At 36.7% G+C, this 18,881-nt stretch overlaps 1 protein-coding gene across 6 annotated transcripts in view; it reads right to left on the reverse strand.

Moving 5' to 3' along the window:
- CSMD3 (CUB and Sushi multiple domains 3) overlaps positions 1 to 18,881 on the reverse strand; it is a 567,558-nt gene that overhangs the window by 135,200 nt on the left and 413,477 nt on the right. For all 6 annotated transcript variants that reach the window (XM_040695846.2, XM_015283035.4, XM_040695845.2 and 3 more), the window contains 4 exons: positions 17,459 to 17,650; positions 14,237 to 14,375; positions 11,196 to 11,383; positions 1,637 to 1,831 (listed from right to left, as the gene is read on the reverse strand). In XM_040695846.2, the coding sequence (XP_040551780.1) occupies positions 1,637 to 1,831; positions 11,196 to 11,383; positions 14,237 to 14,375; positions 17,459 to 17,650 (714 nt within the window). The remainder of the gene's footprint in view (positions 1 to 1,636; positions 1,832 to 11,195; positions 11,384 to 14,236; positions 14,376 to 17,458; positions 17,651 to 18,881) is intronic.

The following is an 18,881-nucleotide window of genomic DNA, read 5'->3' on the forward strand; positions in this document are numbered from 1 at the left end:
GAGTTCAATTTCTCAAAAATTCTTCTCAAAAACAAATAAGAAAATGAAAAACAAATACAAATAAACTGAGCTATATTGTATACTGCATTTTGTTGCAATACTGTCATGTTTATGGAGTTTCAAATATACAATTTGCACAATGGAGGAATGTAATTTCTCTATTAAGCAAATTTTTTATCTAGGTGAGACTGGACAGCTGCCAAGGCCAAAAGTTCAACTTACAAATTGTTTCAGTCAGTGTTATACAACTGAAAGATAATCTACTATTATTATCTTTCTCATAGATAAATAAATGCTCTATTTTTCAGTACAGGAAAGCATTTATTATGGGGTAAAAATACGCTATTACACATCACAGCAACATATCTACAAATCTTCATCAACTCCAAGCAGGAGAAAAAGCAAAATAAGTACAAATGAAAACAAAACAAACAAACAAAAAACATTTAAGCTATTTTGTTGTTGTTGATGACGATGATGATGGGTTTTTTTTAATTCATCTTAACATGTAATATACCATTCTAAGGAAATGTCCACCATCTTTTAAGTAAGGCCTAGTTCATCCAGGAAAAAAAAACCTCCAAAAAGGAGGAAACCTATCTTTTCTTACATATAAGTACCATCCTGACTGAATTCTCTCTAGAAAAAAACTAGAAAATATTCATATCCAATTTTAAACTGAGGAAGAAACAGCTGACCTTCACTCAACATCATACAATTTTGTACACATTTCCAAATTTGCTAGCATTATTTTTTCAATTTTTTTGCCACTGTTCATTGCTATAATGTTTTTGGCAGATAATGAAAATAATAAAGTTCTTTAAGTCCTTATAATTTTATAATTACAAGTTTAGTTATTGTGTTTATTTGTGAATTTACACATATTCTTTTCTGTTTTGTTCATAACTGTCTATTCAATTTGTGATCAAAATTTAAGTACACAACAAAGAAAATCAATATTCTATTGAAAGCAAATATATTTTATCTTAATTGGAAATGGATTCTCAGCTTTTTATCTTCAAATTATTCAAAGGATTTGAAATTAAGATGATACTGAAGAGATCTGATTTTAACTCACCGATTTTAACCTCACTTCAGGTATTTGTATGCCTAGATGAGATCCCCCAGAGCATTCTCTAAGCTGAAAAGGGTAAGTTCTCCCAGACTTTCCTTATAGGAGAGATATTCCTGTCCTTTCATCAGCTTCATGGCCCTGTGTTGGACTGCCTCCATGAGCTCCATGGAGAAGAGGAGGCCAGAACTGGGCACAGTACTCCAGATGTTGTCTTACCAGTGCTGAGGGTAGAAGAATTACCCCTCTCGATCTGTCAGCAGCACTTTTCCCAATACTTTGCCCAGGATATCATTAGCCTTATTTGCTACAAATGATGTGATGTTGTTTAAACAAAAGTATTTATTTATTCAATACAAAAGAGATTTTTTCTTTCCCCCAAAAAACAAGTTTATTAAAATTATCTCATTTTGTACATTTTTTGTTGTTGCTGTTGTTTTGCTTTGTTGTTTAGCTTTTTTTTTTTCTTTTTTCTTTCTTTCTTCTTCTTTTTTTTTTTTTTTTTTCCATACGTCAAAACAAGAATAAAAAGAACAAAGAAAATACATGAAAAAATGCTCTTACCATGACAACTGGGTAGAGCCCTGTTCCACCCAGGTCTTCCATCATCTCCCATGATGCAAGTTAGTGTAGAATATCCTTGCAAAACATAACCAGCATCACAGTAATATGTTACAGTTGATCCTAGTTTATAGTCCATTCCAAGTCTTGTTCCATTCATTATATTTCCAGGATCAAAGCAAGATTCACGTAGCTTTGCTATAAAAGAGAAAAATATAAACATAATTCTGAATATAATATAAAGCATTTCATATGCTTTTTGAAATTCTCTCAAGGTCTTCTTTGAGAACTGTGTAGACATGTAATGCCTTACTTATTGCACATTTTATATATACTTTAGAAATTTTTTCTCTTCTGCAACAATTTCCCGTGACTGTAGTCATCTCTCCTTCACTTTAAAAACTTAATTCATTGCTTCATAGTGACTGAACTCACATAACTTATATTTTTACCACAAAATTCCTATAGAGTGTAATCACAAGAACCATTTTTCAAGACTTCACTCTTATTGGCAGACTGGGCACATCCTGGTTTTAACATCTATGGTCTAAAAATTGATGAGTGGAGGAAATCTAAATAAGTGGTTTGTGACAAAATAAAAAATATGTAAAGAAAAAAATATTCAAAACTAATAAACCCTAAGTGAATATCTATAACGATCTATAACAAGATCACTAGTTCAAGGCATAAAAACGGCACCAAAATAACAACTCGGATATTTTCAACAACTTTATTATACAGAAACATCTAAGGAAAATTAGCTATATTCTTCCATTAATGAAAAAAAAAAATGGTAAATGCATTAGAAAATGCTACCATTGTGGTAATGAATCATACGATTTTGTGTTATGCAGGATGTAATTTGGAGTAATTTTTTTAATCAAGCACAAGACAGAAAATCCAGATTTTCTTCTTTATCATTTATGGGTGTTGTGGTGAAAGTCAGGAGGGAATATTTATTTACTTTCAGCAAGATCAGTGCCAACTTTCTATACCTGAGAAGAGTTGCAGCAGTCATAATTGCACTGTAGATCTTTGCACTTCCAGATCTCTGCCGAAAGGCTATAGTAGCTTTAAGTATAAAGATACTTCCTCTGATTCTAGCAGTCCCTAAGCTAAAGTTTCTCAAAACTTAAGGGACAATAGAGAAAAATGAGAATATATTTAACTTTACTTTATAAAGTTTAGCCACAGATCAGATATTTCTCACTACCATAGACAAGATAATGATGCAAACAGATTTTCATTTTGATTTTTATGGCCATTTTATACAAGGCCTACTCTGAAAGTAATGCTTCCTACTTTATTATGTTATCCCATGATATCAGAGGCAGATGTTAGTGGTATGTCAGTAGAGGCTGAACCTTCCCACCAATAATCCATTAAATTTTGTTGTTGTGTGACAGATGACAACAGAGGGGCACAGTGACAAATGGTGCCTGACATGGAAATGCACATGAAGCAAAAGCATGTAATTGAATTCCTCCATGAGAAAGAAAATGGCACCCATTCATATTCATCGACACTTGCTGAACACTTGTGGAGACCAAACAGTGGATGTGAGCACCGTGAGGTGGTGACTGGCACATTTCAGCAGTGGCAACAGTGACAGTCACCTCCACTAGTGCAGATTGTAAGAGAGTGTCATCAAGGTTCTTGTTCATTGCTGGCAAAAATGCAGAGCTAAAGGTGGTGACTATGCTGAAAAATAGTATTTCATAGCTGAGAATTTGCTCTATCAAATAGTGTTATTGTGCCCTTTGTATCTGTTGCAGTTTCCATTGAAATAAGGCATTACTTTCAAAGCAACCTATGTATTTCAGTATTTATGAGAGATGAGAAATAATACATTACAAAACCATAAAGGTTTCATATATTTATGTTTGAAGACAGAAACATGGAATAATCCTCCTGAAATCTTGATTTCACATTTTCCAAAAGAACATGGAAATCTCCTAATGTGGGTGACATTGCCATGAACACACATTTTGATTGAAAATGTGCATAGTAGCAAGGTGAGAGTTACAACACCTAATTATAGTAATAATAAATCCACAATGATTCAGTTAGATAGTTGTAGTGCATGTTGTGCATGTAGTATCTAAATGTCTCATGTTCTGAAAGGTAAGTCTTCATAATACAGCATGACATTATGAAAAGAAGGGCTAACACTTCTGTAACACTCATATTCCAAAATCTGGGTGGACAATCACATGTTAAGGGATCAAGTTACCAAAAAGCCTGTAAGATATCACACTGATATTAAGAATTATTATGTAAACCAACTAAACTGTTGTTTGAGAAATCTGGAAACTGAAAATTATTTCCAACAGGTTTATGCCTCTCCTGTACTGAGGACTCACATCTGGATGCAGTACTACAGGTGATGCCTCAACAGCATGGAATAGAGAGGCAGGATCACCACCCTTGACCTGCTGGCCATGCTTCATTGGATGCTGCCAGGATATGGTTGGCTTTCCGGGCTGCGAGGGCACACTGCTGGCTGATGTCCAGCTTTCCATCCACCAGTACCCCTAGGTCTTTTTCAGCATGGCTGCTCTCAATATTTTCATCCCCCAGCTTGTATTAGTAGCGAGGGTTGCCATGACCCAGGTGCATGACCTTGCATTTGGATTTGTTGAACCTCATGAGATTCACCTAGGTCCACTGCTCAAGCCTGTCTAAGTCCCTCTGGATAGCATTTTGTCCCTCTGGTGTGTCAGTGGCACCCCACAGCTTGCTGTCATCAGCAAACTTGCTGAGAGTGTACTCGACGCACATTGAATTACCTATTACAGAACTTCTTTAAAGCTTATACTGTGAGATCATTATTCCTGAGTTTATGGTTAGAAATTTGTGTTTCAGAATTCTCTTAGGTCTTTGGATAAGGTATACATTAGCATCAAAAAAGAAATTAAAAAGAGAAAAAGCTAAAGCAATCTATTATGTCTCGAGCTTCAATCAAAAACTGAGGAAAGACATGATCTGTCATAGCACAGATTTTCTGTGGGGAACAATTACAGACCAATAATTTTCTTTTTACCAAAGGTACTGTTGTGACAGACTGCTAAATTTGCTGACAAAACACTAATAATATCCCTACAGAAACACAGTTTCTTAATAACTATTCTTAAAAATAAAACTTGAAATGCGTAGCATCTTCAAACTACTTCTTGAAATCGGAAGTGGCTGTTAAGTAAACTTTTAAAGAAAAATTCAGTATATCAGACTATGATGTATGAAGAATGAAGTAAAACGTACTCTGTGACTCTGGCTCTATCTTTTCTATACACTCCCACTAGGTAGCTGAAATAAGCCCAGTTCCCTCACTCTTTTTCTATGATATGTCTTCTATTCTCCTAACCATCTTGGAAACTCTCCATTGCATTAGACTTGCTTATCTGTGTCAAAATCCTTTCACAGCACTGATAAGACCTTGAATGTACTCAAGGTGTGACCTCTGAAGATCAAAACAGCATCATAGAATCATAGAATGGCCTAGTTTGAAATGGACCTCAAAGGTCTAGTTTCAAACCCCCTGCTGTGTGCAGGGTTGCCAACCACTAGTCCAGGCTGCCACATCCATTCTTTCAACAAGTGGAAGGATCTCTTGCCCATAGCTGCTGATTCCACTCTTGCTTCCATTCTCAGCCCAGAAGGTAGTTACCTTTCTTTACCAGAGGTCATGTTGCTTCACAGTAAATTTTCTGTCCACAAGGCCCTACAAATCCTTTTCTGGAGAGCCTATCCATCACTTCCCTGGGCAGCCTGTTTCAATGCTTTACCATTCTGTCTGAGAAGAATTTTTTCCTAATATTCAACCTGAACCTCTCCTGGCAAAACTTGAGGTCATTGCCTCTCATCCTATCACTGTTACCTAGGAAAAGAGACCAACTCCCCACCTCACCACAACCTCCTTCAGGTAGTTGTAGTGAGCAAAAAGGTCTCCCTGAGCCTTCTCTTCTCCAGACTGAACAATCCCAGTTCCCTCAGCAGCTCCCCATAAGACTTGTGTTCCAGACCTTTCACTGCTTCAGTGCCATTCTTTGAACACACTGTGGGGCCTCAATGTCTTTCCTGTAGTGAGGGGCCCAAAACTCAACACAATACCTGAGGTGCACCCTCACCAGTATTGAGTACATGGATGATCGCCTCTCTGATCCTACTGACTACACTATTTCTGAAACATTACAAGATGCCATTGGCCTTCTTGGCCACCTGGGCACACTGCTGGCTCTCACTCAGTCAGCTATCAACACCCACAGATCCTTTCCCTTCATGGAGCTTCCTAGCCACTCTGCCCCAAGCCTGTGTCAATGTATGGGGTTGTTTTGACAGTAGTATACAACTTGGCACTTAATCTTGTTTAAGTTCATACTATTGCTCTCACCACATTGATCCAATCTATTCATTTAGACAATAGTACTACTTTCCAGAGTACTGACTTTTCCCATCAAATTGGTATTGTCCACAAACTTGCTTTATCCCATCAGACAGATAACCAATAAAGAGAACACTCTGTACATTATTAACTAGCCACTGGCTACCAGTCTGAGTTCTGCAAGAATGACAATGTTCCACCCACTTTATCCAGCTCATGAAATTTGGCTCTCAGAATAATATGGGACCGTATTTCAAAGGAAGCACCATATAGAGCACCATATTCTTACATCATAGAATGGCTTGGGTTGGAAGGGACCCAAGTTTCAACCCCCCTGCCACAGTCAAGGTCACCAACCTCCAGATCCAATACTAGACCAGGTTGCCCAGGGCCCCATCCAATCTGGTCTTGAACACCTCTAGGGATGATGGGACATTGTAAGAGATTCTTTTTTTTTTTTTTTTCAGATCTTTCCTATCTTTCCTATTGCCCGCTTTCCCTTCCCCATCACCCTAATTTGTAATAATTGCTGGCCTCCCCTTTCCCATCTCCCTGATTGACTAGGATTTGGAATAAACTGGTCGGACCAACATTTGACCTTTTGTGTCTTAATCTCACCATTCAGTACACATGTATTAAAGAATCTCCTCTCCCTCCTATAAGTGGAGCGAGACAGGCATCCACAACCTCTCTGGGCAACCTGTTCCAGGACCTCACCACTTTCTCTGTAAAGAACTTACCCCGACATCTAGTCTAAACTTTCCCTCCTTAAGCTTAAAACCATTCCCCCTTGTCCTATCACTATCTACTGGAGTAAAAAGTTGATTTTCTTCCTGTCTGTAATCCCCTTTTAAATACTGGAAGGCTGCAATGGGGTCTTCTCACAGCCTTTTCTTCTCCAAGCTGAACAAGCCCAGCTCCCTCAGCCTGTCTTTGTAGGAGAAGTGCTCCAGCCCTCTGATCATATTTGCTGGATGGATGGACCCTCTCCAACAGCTCCCTGTCTTTCTTATACTCCAGATGGGGCCTCATGAGGCAGAGTAGAGAGAGACAATAATTTCCCTGTCCCTTCTGGCCACCCCTCTTCTAATGGAGCCCAAAATACCATCGGCCTCCTGAGCTGCAAGAATGCACTGCTGGCTCATGTTCAGTTTTTCATCCACCAGGACCCCCTGGTCCTTCTCCACAGGGCTACTCTCAAGTAGATCTTCTCCCAGCCATATCTCCCATATCTGGGATTACTCTGACCCAAGTGCAAAACCTTGCACTTTGGTATATTGAACCTCATTAGGTTCACATGGGCCCACCTTTCAAGTTTGTCAAGGTTCCTCTGGATGGCATCCCTTCCTTCTAATGTGTCAACCGCACTGCTCAGCTTGGTGTAATTGGTAAACTTGCTGAGGGTGCACTCAAGCCCATCATCGATGTCATTGATGAAAACATTGAAGAGCAGCAGTTCCAAGACAGACCCTTAGGGGACTCCACTAGTCACCAGCTTCCATTTGCACATAGGGCCATTCAACAAAACCCTCTCTCTACAGCCTTCCAACCAATTCCTTATCCACTGAATAGCCCATCCATCAAATCCACACCTCTCCAATTTAGAGATAAGGATGTGGTGAGGGGACCATGTCAAAGACCTTGCGTAAGTCCAGGCAGATGACATCAGTTGCCTTCCTTTTATCCACTGATGTCACCACTCCATCATAGAAGGCCACCAGATTGGTCAGGGAAGACCTTCCCTTGGTAAAGCCATGCTGGCTGTCTCAGATCACCTGCTCATCCCTCATGTACCTCAATATGTCTTCTAGGAGGTTTTGTTCCATGATTTTCTCAGGCACAAACGTGAGGCTCACCTTCCTGTAGCTTCTTGGGTCCTCCTTCCTCCCTTTCTTGTAAACAGGAGTGATGTTTCCTTTTTCCCAGTCCCTGGGGTCATGGCCCAAAAGCCACAACTTCTCAAACATAATGGAGAGTAGCTTAGCAGCCACATCAGCCAGCTCCTTTAGGACCCTGGGATGCATGTTTTCCAGCCCCATAGACTTGCATATGTTCAATCTCATGAGTCAATCTTAAACTTGTTCTGCCTTTACAGCTTTCTTGTTGCTTTTAATTTACTACAAGGCTGCTCTTGATCATCACAGCACTGAGAATTTCTATGTTAGCGAGTAACCATTCCAGCAGACTCTCTGCCACGGGGTAGATAAACCCTAGAGCATCACTTGCATGAAGAAATTGTCGTGACCACACCCAAGGGATACTTTGAACTGATTATGCTCAGCCACAATATCCTTGCAGCAGTTGTTGCAGTAGTTAAAATTCCCAAGGAGTACCAAGGTCATGCTTCTTCCAAGTATCATGTATTTTCTCTATACCAGCTTGTCTGTTAGTCATCTACAACAATATCATCTGTAATTTGCTTCCTCAATACTCCAAACATTCTCTGCTATTGAAAATATTAACCTCCACTCTTGAAATCTAAAATGACAGCTCTCACAGAAGGTATTTTAGAACTGCTAAATGTACATCTTAAAATCATCCTTTCCATTCTTCTACCTTTTCTCTCCTATTTATGGCATGTCACACCATAAATAACTCTGCACTGTAGATTACCTGTCCAGTCATGAGTAAAAAAGACACAAGATTCACAAAACTTTCTGCTAAAAGTAGCTCCCTATTAAAGTAGTCACTATTTTTGGATAAGTTAATTGCATGTCAGATTTCTATTGCAAATGTCACATTTACTTTATTTAAATATTTACAATCCATTAACAGCAATGTTAGGATAACAAGTAGAGTAAACAGAGTTATGTAGGTGAAAATATTTCCTTTCTTTATTAATGCAAATGTTTTTTTTGTTACTGGAGACTGAATTTTTTGTTTCAGGTTTCAAACATACATTCTTTGCTGCTTGATTTTTGCTTTGGATTCAGGGTATGCTTAATAAGCTTACTATTTCAGAGTCTTAAATATGTAAACACAGACTGAAAATAAGTAAAACACTAACAAAAATCTATAATATTGTAATGAAATGTTACAAATGTGTTTTTTTTTTTTTTTTTAGTCAGCTAATAGCAGTTACTTTCAAACTTTAAGACTTGACAGTAATTGCTCTTATGAAACCCCTAAAATAAGTTAAGCTGTGCAAGATCTTATTTAGCAGTAAGTCCCAGTAAAAAACTGGATAATTCACTGAGGGTAATAAAACTTCACTTATCTCTCTAAATTCAATAATATTTGGGGCTATTAATGGTCATTTTAATATATGTCCTTTAGTTTATGTCTCAGTGCTAAAAGGTAGAAAGGTTGGAATGTATACTCCAGACAGAAATAGGAGTCATAATCTAATATAGACATCCTCCCATTAGATTTCCAGCCCCTTTACAAATGTGGGTAAATTCTACATAGTTTCTTTGTTCATGATTTCTTGGAAACACAGAAAGAAATAAGTGATACTAGTGGCACACATAGACTAAAAGTAAGGTTAGAAAAAGAATTCTGCCTTCATTCTAAATTACAATGGTTCACTTCTGTGTTTAAACCTAGGTCAAGAATGTAAAGACTGTCCCTTATGTGCAACTTTCCAGCCTTGGAATGTGAATGAGCAGAACTGTAACTCCATGACACAAGAGTGTATCTAACAGTACAAAAGAAAAAATATTAGTTCATCTGAAAAAAAAATTATATAGTTGCTTGTTCTTCGGAAGTTCTACATCACTTAAGTGCTTTCTATATAACTCCACACTATGCATGGAGCAGTACATAAATCTGGGTTCACCACCAGCATTCTGGAGAGCTACTTTTTATGCCTTAGGACTACATCATACTGTGGAGACAACTTTCTTTACAACTGTGAAATCCAAAGAATTTAGGAAAGTAAAAGAAGCCTTTGTGGACTTGCTAAGGTAAAAAATGCTTAACTCTTTACCTTACATACCTTTGCATTTATTAATTGGTTTCAGAATAAACTGAGAAGAAAATCAGTCCAAAGACAGTAAGATGAATTGATATTCCAGCAACATCCATATTTTCCCTCTAGTTGCCTTTACAGGTAATTGGATAATTGTTATATTCATTTTATATTGAATATGTCCCATTTTCTTGTTTATTATGTTATGTCCTCAGAGATTTCTGTCTGAGATATGTGGACAAATCTCTTGTAATCTCTCTTACATAAGTCTAGCCCCATATTTTCAACATTGGCCTACTAGGTTGTAGGACATCATTTCATTTTATAAGAATCATTAATTCAAATATGAAAATATGTCTTATTATATAGAGAAAAAATAAAAATAAATCCTGTTCTCAAAAAAACCATGTATAAGTGTACTAATGTTTTGTTACTGTATCATTATCCCCCTCTACTCAGCTCTTGTGAGACCCCATCTGGACTACTGTGTCCAGGCCTGGGGCCCCCAGTACAGGAAGGATGTGAAGCTCTTGGAGCAGGTCCAGAGGAGGGCCACTAAGATGATCAGAGGGCTGGAGCACCTCTCCTATGAGGAGAGGTTGAAGAAACTGGGATTGTTTAGCTTGGAAAAGAGAAGACTCTGAGGAGACCTCACTGGGGCCTTCCAGTACTTGAAGGGAACATATAAACAGGAGGGGGAACAGCTGTTTACAAGGATGGATAGTGATAGGACAGGGGGGAATGGTCTTTAACTGAGACAGAAGAGGTTTAGGTTAGATATTAAGAAGAATTTTTTCACTCAGAGGGTGGTGACACACTGGAACAGGTTGCCCAAGGAGGTTCTAGATGCCCCATCCCTGGAGGCACTCAAGGCCAGGATGGATGTGGCTTTGGGCAGCCTGGTCTAGTGGTTGGCGACCCCGCACATAGCAGGGATGTTGAAACTCAATGATCATTATGGTCCTTTTCAACCCAGGCCATTCTATGATTCTATGATTATTTCTGAAGTATGTAAACTGATGTTGCCAATTCTTTTCTGTTTATTTTGAATCATGCATTTATCATGTACCTTCTAAATGAAGTCATATACTAAGATTATGTCTTTAATTAGTATGCTTATAATATTGTGTTTTGTATGTATAATAATACACATTACCATACCTGTAGACAAAACCAAAACCTCATTAGGCAGACAACTATGAGGAAATAAAGCAGACTGAAGTTTACGCTTAGGAATGTTTTAAAAACAAAAGAAACATAATTTTATTTACCTTTGTACTCCAGGTGGAATCCTGTGAAACTAACAGATCCATCACTCCGAAAAGCCAGATGCATGTTATTTGAACTGCTTTCTATCCTCTCTGGAAGCTTGCTATCTTGAAAGCTCCCAATCAGTGGGCTGTTACTGTCTGGTCCATCATAAATATAAAGAAAATCATAATTTGGTTCTATACTGAAACTGTGGGGGGGGGGGAGGGGAAGAAAAAAAAAGAGAAATCTCAGATAAAATAAGCTTTGTATAACATTTTCACTCTAGCCAGCTTAAATAAAAAATTACTATCACTGCTTTAATGAAATGGCAAAACAAACAACTGTCAGAATAATTGTTTGTGGAAGTGTTCTTATTGGAAATATTTTTGCTATAAAACAACAGAAACATTATATTGATTTTCTTCATATAACCATTATTTTTCCCCAAAGCAGAAAAAAAAAAATCAAACTTTTTAGATAGATAAAAAAAATATTTATGACAATAGTTCTGAATCTTTAGATTAATAAACAACTTAGATCTACAGGGACCCTTGGCAGAAATGTTTTATAATATTAAGTAGTCAGCAGCAGAGTACATTGTACACAACACCCAATCAGGCCGAGCAGGCTTTCACAAAGATAAGGGATGACTCTCTAATAACCCTAAGGGGAAGCAATATTTTGCCCATCAGCATAGCTGAAAAGGTCAAATATTGATGCCTTTCTTTTACTTAATGTAATTAATTTAGTAATTATGTCGGTTAAGTGAGATAGTTAGTTAATTAATTTGTTAATTTTGAACTTAATGTTCCTAGGCGCAGGAAGTTAACCAAATTTCCTTGAGAAATTGGTTGTGTACAAAGGGAAAAAAAAGACTGGTAGTTAAAAAATGAAGAATGGAGACAAACCATATTTTGTCTCTAGTTGCCACTAGGTCCTGATAAAATGAATTTAGGCATTAAAGACTTGGTCTAGCTCCTTCAGTGAATATACTTGTTTTAACTTTTGCATTACTTAAGCAATATTTCCTTCAAAAGAAGTACAAAAGTCGATAGCTTCTATTTTTAACGTGCAGTTTGTGTTTGAATTTAGAGGAAATTTCTGGAATAAGTCCCACTCAAGAGCCACATTTGGCAGTAAGAAGTGGGTTTAAATTTTTTTATTCAAAGTTTGGTTCATATAAGAATGTATATTTTTCTTAATCTAGAATTTTTTTCCTTAGTCTATGTGTCATTATTGAGGCAAATCTCAGTAAGTGCTCTACTTTGTTTACCAAGCTCTACTAAGCTTGTCAGCCTCTCTCAGAAATCACAGTAGCTGTTCAGATTTTAAGAATGACCTAGCAGTATCTGGGATCTATATTTGGGATTTACCTAGAGTGTTCATATACAGTACTGGATTGCACTGTAAAACAGTGTTTTTATTCTAAGTTTTAGGGTCTTCTATACCTAAATATGTAATAGAAAGAGCAGAATGTTCTTAGATACTCATTTAGTTTATTATACTAATTTATGTCAGAAAATACTTTCTTTGGAACAAATAATTTAGTTTGCATCCTGAATCATTCACCTAAACATGAAATACCTCACTGAATCCATTTGTAAATGAAATGACTTTGTCCAGTCTAGTCAAACACAGAATGCAATGAAAAAGTTCCATGTTACAAAGTAGTTCCCATTTAATATTGCAAAGGTAAATATCAAATATATTTATCAGCAAATCACATACTATATCGGTAAAGACCAAAAGAAAATAAACAACGGCATGAGAAACACCACTAAAATATGCATCACACTATCAGTGGCTAGAATGAGGACAGTATTACACAACTTTCAGCATAAATACGATTTACATTTGAAGGGGCATTACAAATATATATTTTCTGTGATAACTATTTTTCACATATAGTAAACATACATAATAAGTTACTTTATGGGTTACACACCCATAGAGAGAGTAAAAGTTCAACTATGGCTTACATTAAGGTCAATTTAGTTTAATATTGCATTGTAATAAAGGGGAATGTTAAACCTTTTCCCTTTAATAAGCAGTGGAAAGTATCCTATTGTTTATGAAATAAGGACTAATAAAACTACACTTAAACACCATTTTTGATCTTTTTCTTAAATATCAGGTGAATGTCTCATAGAAAATATGAGTCAATCATTAAAGACAGTCCTGCTGGCTGGGACTCTTTTTGGAGAGTTACTCTACAGCAACTTCTCGGGAAGAGAGTATCAGTTAATTGAGAACCATCCCAATACACATTAGTCAGAGGAAACTGAGAGTCCTTTAACTGAACAGGAGCAATGATCTGCCAGGCTCCAGCTCTGTGTGCAGTGAATACCTTAATATCTTTGATGAGATTGTTGACACAGATAACATTACTTATCACAGTGATAATGAAGTATACCTGACAGTATACCGCAGAACTCTGAACAACTGTGTTGCGGTTTTGTGATTTTGGTTGTCGGTATTCCACATCAGAACATCATGCAGAACAGCTGGAGTTAAAGAGTTAATGTTCTGGTTCTGTGTTACCGACTTTTTAGGCATTTTGGGTTCCCGGAGGGGGGTAGCATCCCCGGAGGACTTGGCGCAAAGAGGAACTGAGGTGGAGCTCCGGACTGTACCCCAGCCGGCACTTGCTCTGCCTCTGGCCGTTTCAGCTCGCCTTGGAGAAAAACGCATGCATTATCGTGGTTTGACTCGTACTTTGGGTACTCTTGTCTCTCTCATTTTGTTTGATTTGGTTAAATTTATTAAAATACCGTTCCTCCTCAGATCGTTGCCATTGCGTTTTCTCTTTCTTAAAACTATCTGCTAGCTCTCTGCCCTTCCCCCTCTCCCGAAGCTCACGGCCCGGGGGGCGGCTGGGTCACGTGGAAAATCGTTAGTACCCTTGCCTGTTCCTTCGCTCCTTTGTCTGTCCTTACTTTTTTCTTTCGCCCGGGCCCTGTGCTCCCGTGTCCGACTTATATCTAGGGATAACCCCGTGACAAACTGCCGCTAGTTAAGTTACAAACATGATTTTTAAAATTACGAGAAAGTAGAAGTTTACCTGATAAATGCTAGTGATATAACATAGTCATTATTAACAGTGATAGTCCAGTCACAATCTCGGCTGTGGGGATAAGGATGTGGGAAGTTTGGTGAAAGTATAAAACCTGATGAGCCAGTCAGGTTTCCTCCACAGGGAGCTGTGAATAAAAATAAATTGGAATTGAGAAAAGAAAGTAAGAGGCAAAAGAAGCAAGTATCAGCACTATGTTCACTGACATTTAATGTCCCCTAAAAGTTAAACAAGAAATAACTGAAGTAATTACAAAGCTTAAATAGAAACAAAAGCTGCATTCACATTTCTTCTTAGACCAATATTAATATTACCAAGTAAAACACGTGTTTAGAACTCTCTGTTCTTTCTTCTCTCCTTAACAGTATATCAAGGCTTTTCTGAAAACACCTTGAACTTGACACATGCTCTTTCTGCAGACATAAAAAAAATGACTGGATAAGATTTTTACTTTCTACTACTTGTTGTAAGCATTCTAAAAGAAGCTTGTAAGGTTATGAAAAATGATGTACTTTCACTGATAATGCAGCTACCTGCATTTTTACCACACATAACTGATTAGTAATTCAGATTGAGACTAATGATAATATAAAAATGCAATAAATAAAAAAAATCAGCAAACAAATCCTAATAAGTGCCGCTTGCACTCTTGGAGATAAATTATCTTCCTACTACATGCACAATAAAATAAGCACATCTCTGTGTTCTTCTGAGGTTCCTAAATGTTGTGTGATTGTGATTCAAAAATGTAACTACTTAAGAAGAATGAAAGTATAGTCTGTACTAAATTCTGTACTTAAGCATTCTTCAATGGAGTTTTCATATAAGAAGACAACAATAAGAAAGTTTTCTGGACATCTTATCTTTTTTCTTTCTCTGTTTGCTTGAATTAAATTCACAAATTTTCAGAATCTATCACTGTCTGAATTTAATGTGTGGAATACTTTTGTTGTGTTTCATAACTTCATTTGTATCTGGGGGAAGACCAGGTCTGAATACAAAGTTTAAAGGGCACCTGCCATTAATAGCATTAGACACAAGGCCTAATGTAATAGCCAATGTAATAGCCCATCCAGAAAGAAAAGCATGTGTCAACCTACTAGGAAAAACGTAATTTTAATGTATTACACAATGAAAAATAGAGATGTAGATTATATTTACCTATCTTCATAACCTCTTTGTAGACATAGCCAGCACTGTATGTATGATAACCTTTGTATTCTTTGCTTACATGGGAGGAAGTAAAGTACTTAATCTATAAACCTATTCAAACTTTAAATAAGATAACAAAGTGTGTTAAAAATAACTGTTTAAGATAATTAAGTGTGTTAAAGGCAAGAAAATACATGAAAGCTAAAAAAGTGCTCGTAGCAACTGGGGTTTCTACCGAGTTCCTTCTTGTAATGTTTGCCCAAGACCATGCTACCAGGCAGGGCAAAGGAAGGTGAATGTCCACATAAAGCTGATCTCAAAGCTGCAGTGCAGTTTCATATTTTATGAGGTCAGAGGCTTTTGTCTGATTATTTTAGGTGCCCTCATTTTTCTCCACATCCTTTCAGGAGTTCCTTTCAGGCAGTCCTTCTTGGGATTCTGAGAGTAAGCACACGATCTCATATGAAAGTTACTCAGGATGATACCACTGCAATTGTTCTTTTGAACCATCTCCCAGCTGCACTTTCATGGATAATCCCATCTTCCTTCTTTACTGTACCACTACAATTGCAGATCCTATTTAAGAGGCTACCTATCACAACATCTGGAGATTTTCAGGCCTGCAGCTTCTACCCACTCAGATAAAATCTTCCACCATTCTACATCACAGAACTACATTTGCTCGCATTAAAGAACATACTGGGTAAATAAGTATCACTACTTTATTTACCTAACTATCCAAATGTGACACATTTCATTAATTATTTATAACTCTGCCTCTAAATTAGGATTTGGAATTGATAGTTTAGAATTTCTTCCTAGATCAGTAGTGATTAGGATTTACCTCAGAAGTGGTTATTTGAAAGCTGCTATCCACTAACTACTTATGTAATTTCTTACTGTTTTTTTCATGATGATTCAGTTAACCAAGTCAAATCCTTTCAAAATTCATTTAATATGAGCTTTGTTATTCTGAATACAATTAGAGACTGAGACAATATTTACAGACAAAGAATGTATTTTCATTTTTACTAACAAAAATATTGCTTTTGTAAATTAATGAAGTCTGCTGCAGGAACAGTAATGTACCATCTTATCTGTGTTTCCAGTAGCATCCTATTATAGCATTTTGATTATTTTACCTGACCTATACTTTTACTCAGTGATGTGCCTGATGTTTTGTGAGTACAGACATACAAACCATAATCAAATCCTTCACAGTTACCACCATTCTTCAAATTTTGTGGCAAGGGGTCATTACATTGGCTTTCTTGCTTTCTTTGTCACAGATAATCAAACTATAAATAATATAGGCTTGAAAGATAAAGTATAAGACCTATGTAGATTGCTCCAAAAGTAACGTCTCCTATTTATTTTCATGGACACTACAGCAGATACGAAGAGCACAATACCACTACTTGATCAAGCAAATTCTTAGTTACGAAACGTTATTTTTCAAAATAGTCACCACCATGAGCTATGTGTTTTTGCCAGTAATGAACAAGAGCCTGCATTCAAAACAAACTGCCTGAGCAGAGGTGACCTACTATCACTGTTGTCACTGCCTAAACACCACCCACTGTCTCACTATGTTTACATCCACTCTTTGGTCTCCAGAAGCATTCAGCAAGTGTTGAGAAATGTCAATGGGTGACATTTTTTTCCTCATGAAAGAATTCAGTGACACATCTTTGCTTCGTACACTCTCCCATATCAGACATCATTTTGTCAGACTGCCCCTCTGCTGCCATCTGTCACACAGCAACAATACGCAATGGAATACTGCTGAGATAGTTCAACTTCTACTGCCATACCACCAACATCTGCTTCTGATGTCATGGGCCAACATCATAAAGCAGGAGGCATTACTTTAAGATCAGCCCTTATATTACAATAGTAATTACAGAGGAAAGATTTTTGTAACATTCACTGAAGATTTATACAGAATAAATAATTAATACGTATTAGTTTCCTAAAATAAAGTTTGTAGAGAAGTGTGATTAATTGCACCAAAATTTCAAAATTTTGGAAACCATTCTTTGATTGTCTTCTGCATACCTATGCAGACTGGTGGGTTGGGCTGCCAGAAGTACCGATTTTCTACCTGAATGCAGGTTATCCTCTCATCTCCTTGCAATTCATATCCAGGGTCACACTGAAAAATCACAGTGTCTCCGGGTTCTCTTCCATCCCCATTTCTAGTTCCATTCATGGGGACACCAGGATCACGGCAGGCAGTAGCTACAGAACCTATCAGAGAGAGGGAGAAAAAAAAAAATCAGCTTTTCTACCCATGTTTGTCATATTTCATTCTTCTAATCTGGTAACTCTGCAAATCCAAAATTTTTTTACTCCTAAAATTTTGAGTAATCATTCAAAAATATATGGGAAACAGTATGGCTTTTATAATTCATTTTATTTTATTGCTTATTTTTTTTCTGTAGAGTCAATATAACAAGAGAGAAACATCTGTTACTGTCCTAGACTCTTAAAATTTGAATGTGGTAGACTGGACAGGAACATTGCACTTGTACATAAATCTTTTACTACTCAGAGAATGGTTTATATTAGGTATGTAACATTTACCCCAAGAATAAATTTGTTATAATGAATCCTATTTTGTCACACTTGGCATTATATATTCACCTTAAAAGGAGATAGAAGTAATGTATTTTTTTTTCTATTATTATCGTAAGACATATAAAATTATCAGAAAAAGAATTTTAAAATACAGAAATATATATTTTGGAGGGACAAGGTTAAAAAAAAAAAACTGTAAGAAAAAAAACTGGAGAAGGAAAATCAGAGTATTATATATCACTATAAAACTAAAATATTTCTTGAGGGCTGAGAGATACTAACCGTATATTGAAATGAAATTGCTTAATTACAGCTTTCCATAATTTCTACTCTAATTTTTAGTTTCTATTTCACATGTCTGACTCTAGACCATCATTAATACTGTATTTAGTCTTATGATACCTGCCAAGTCCAATATCATGAAAGACTCAGAATACCAACCCTGAGACAAAATTACTTGTTCATTTTGATTAACTTGTATGTCTTCTGGAGAGAAAAGAAAGGAGAAATCCATTTGTTTATTTGATTTTCTTTTTTTTTTTTTTTGTTTTACTCCAGAGCATAAGAAGCTGTGAGCTTTCCAAATTTCAAGCTCTTCTGAAGCCATAACATGTCAAAGGAAAGTTTTCCTTAAGTTATTTAAATTAGTATGTTTTTCTAAATGTTTATTACTTTATAAAAAGACCTATACATTTTCCCAGATGCACTGCTGAATAAAGAATTTCTTCCTAACATATAAACTAGGTTTCCCTTTTTTTAGCTTAAAGCCATTACCCTTTGTCCTATTACTATTAGATTCTGCAAAAAGTTGGTCTTCCTCTTGCTTACAAGATCCCTTGAAGTGCTGGAAGGCCACTAGCAAATCTCCCTGTAGCCTTCTTCAGGCTGAAGAAAAGTAGGT

The sequence above is a fragment of the Gallus gallus genome, chromosome 2 (assembly GCF_016699485.2).
Source record: "Gallus gallus isolate bGalGal1 chromosome 2, bGalGal1.mat.broiler.GRCg7b, whole genome shotgun sequence".
Classification (NCBI taxonomy): Eukaryota; Metazoa; Chordata; class Aves; order Galliformes; family Phasianidae; genus Gallus; species Gallus gallus.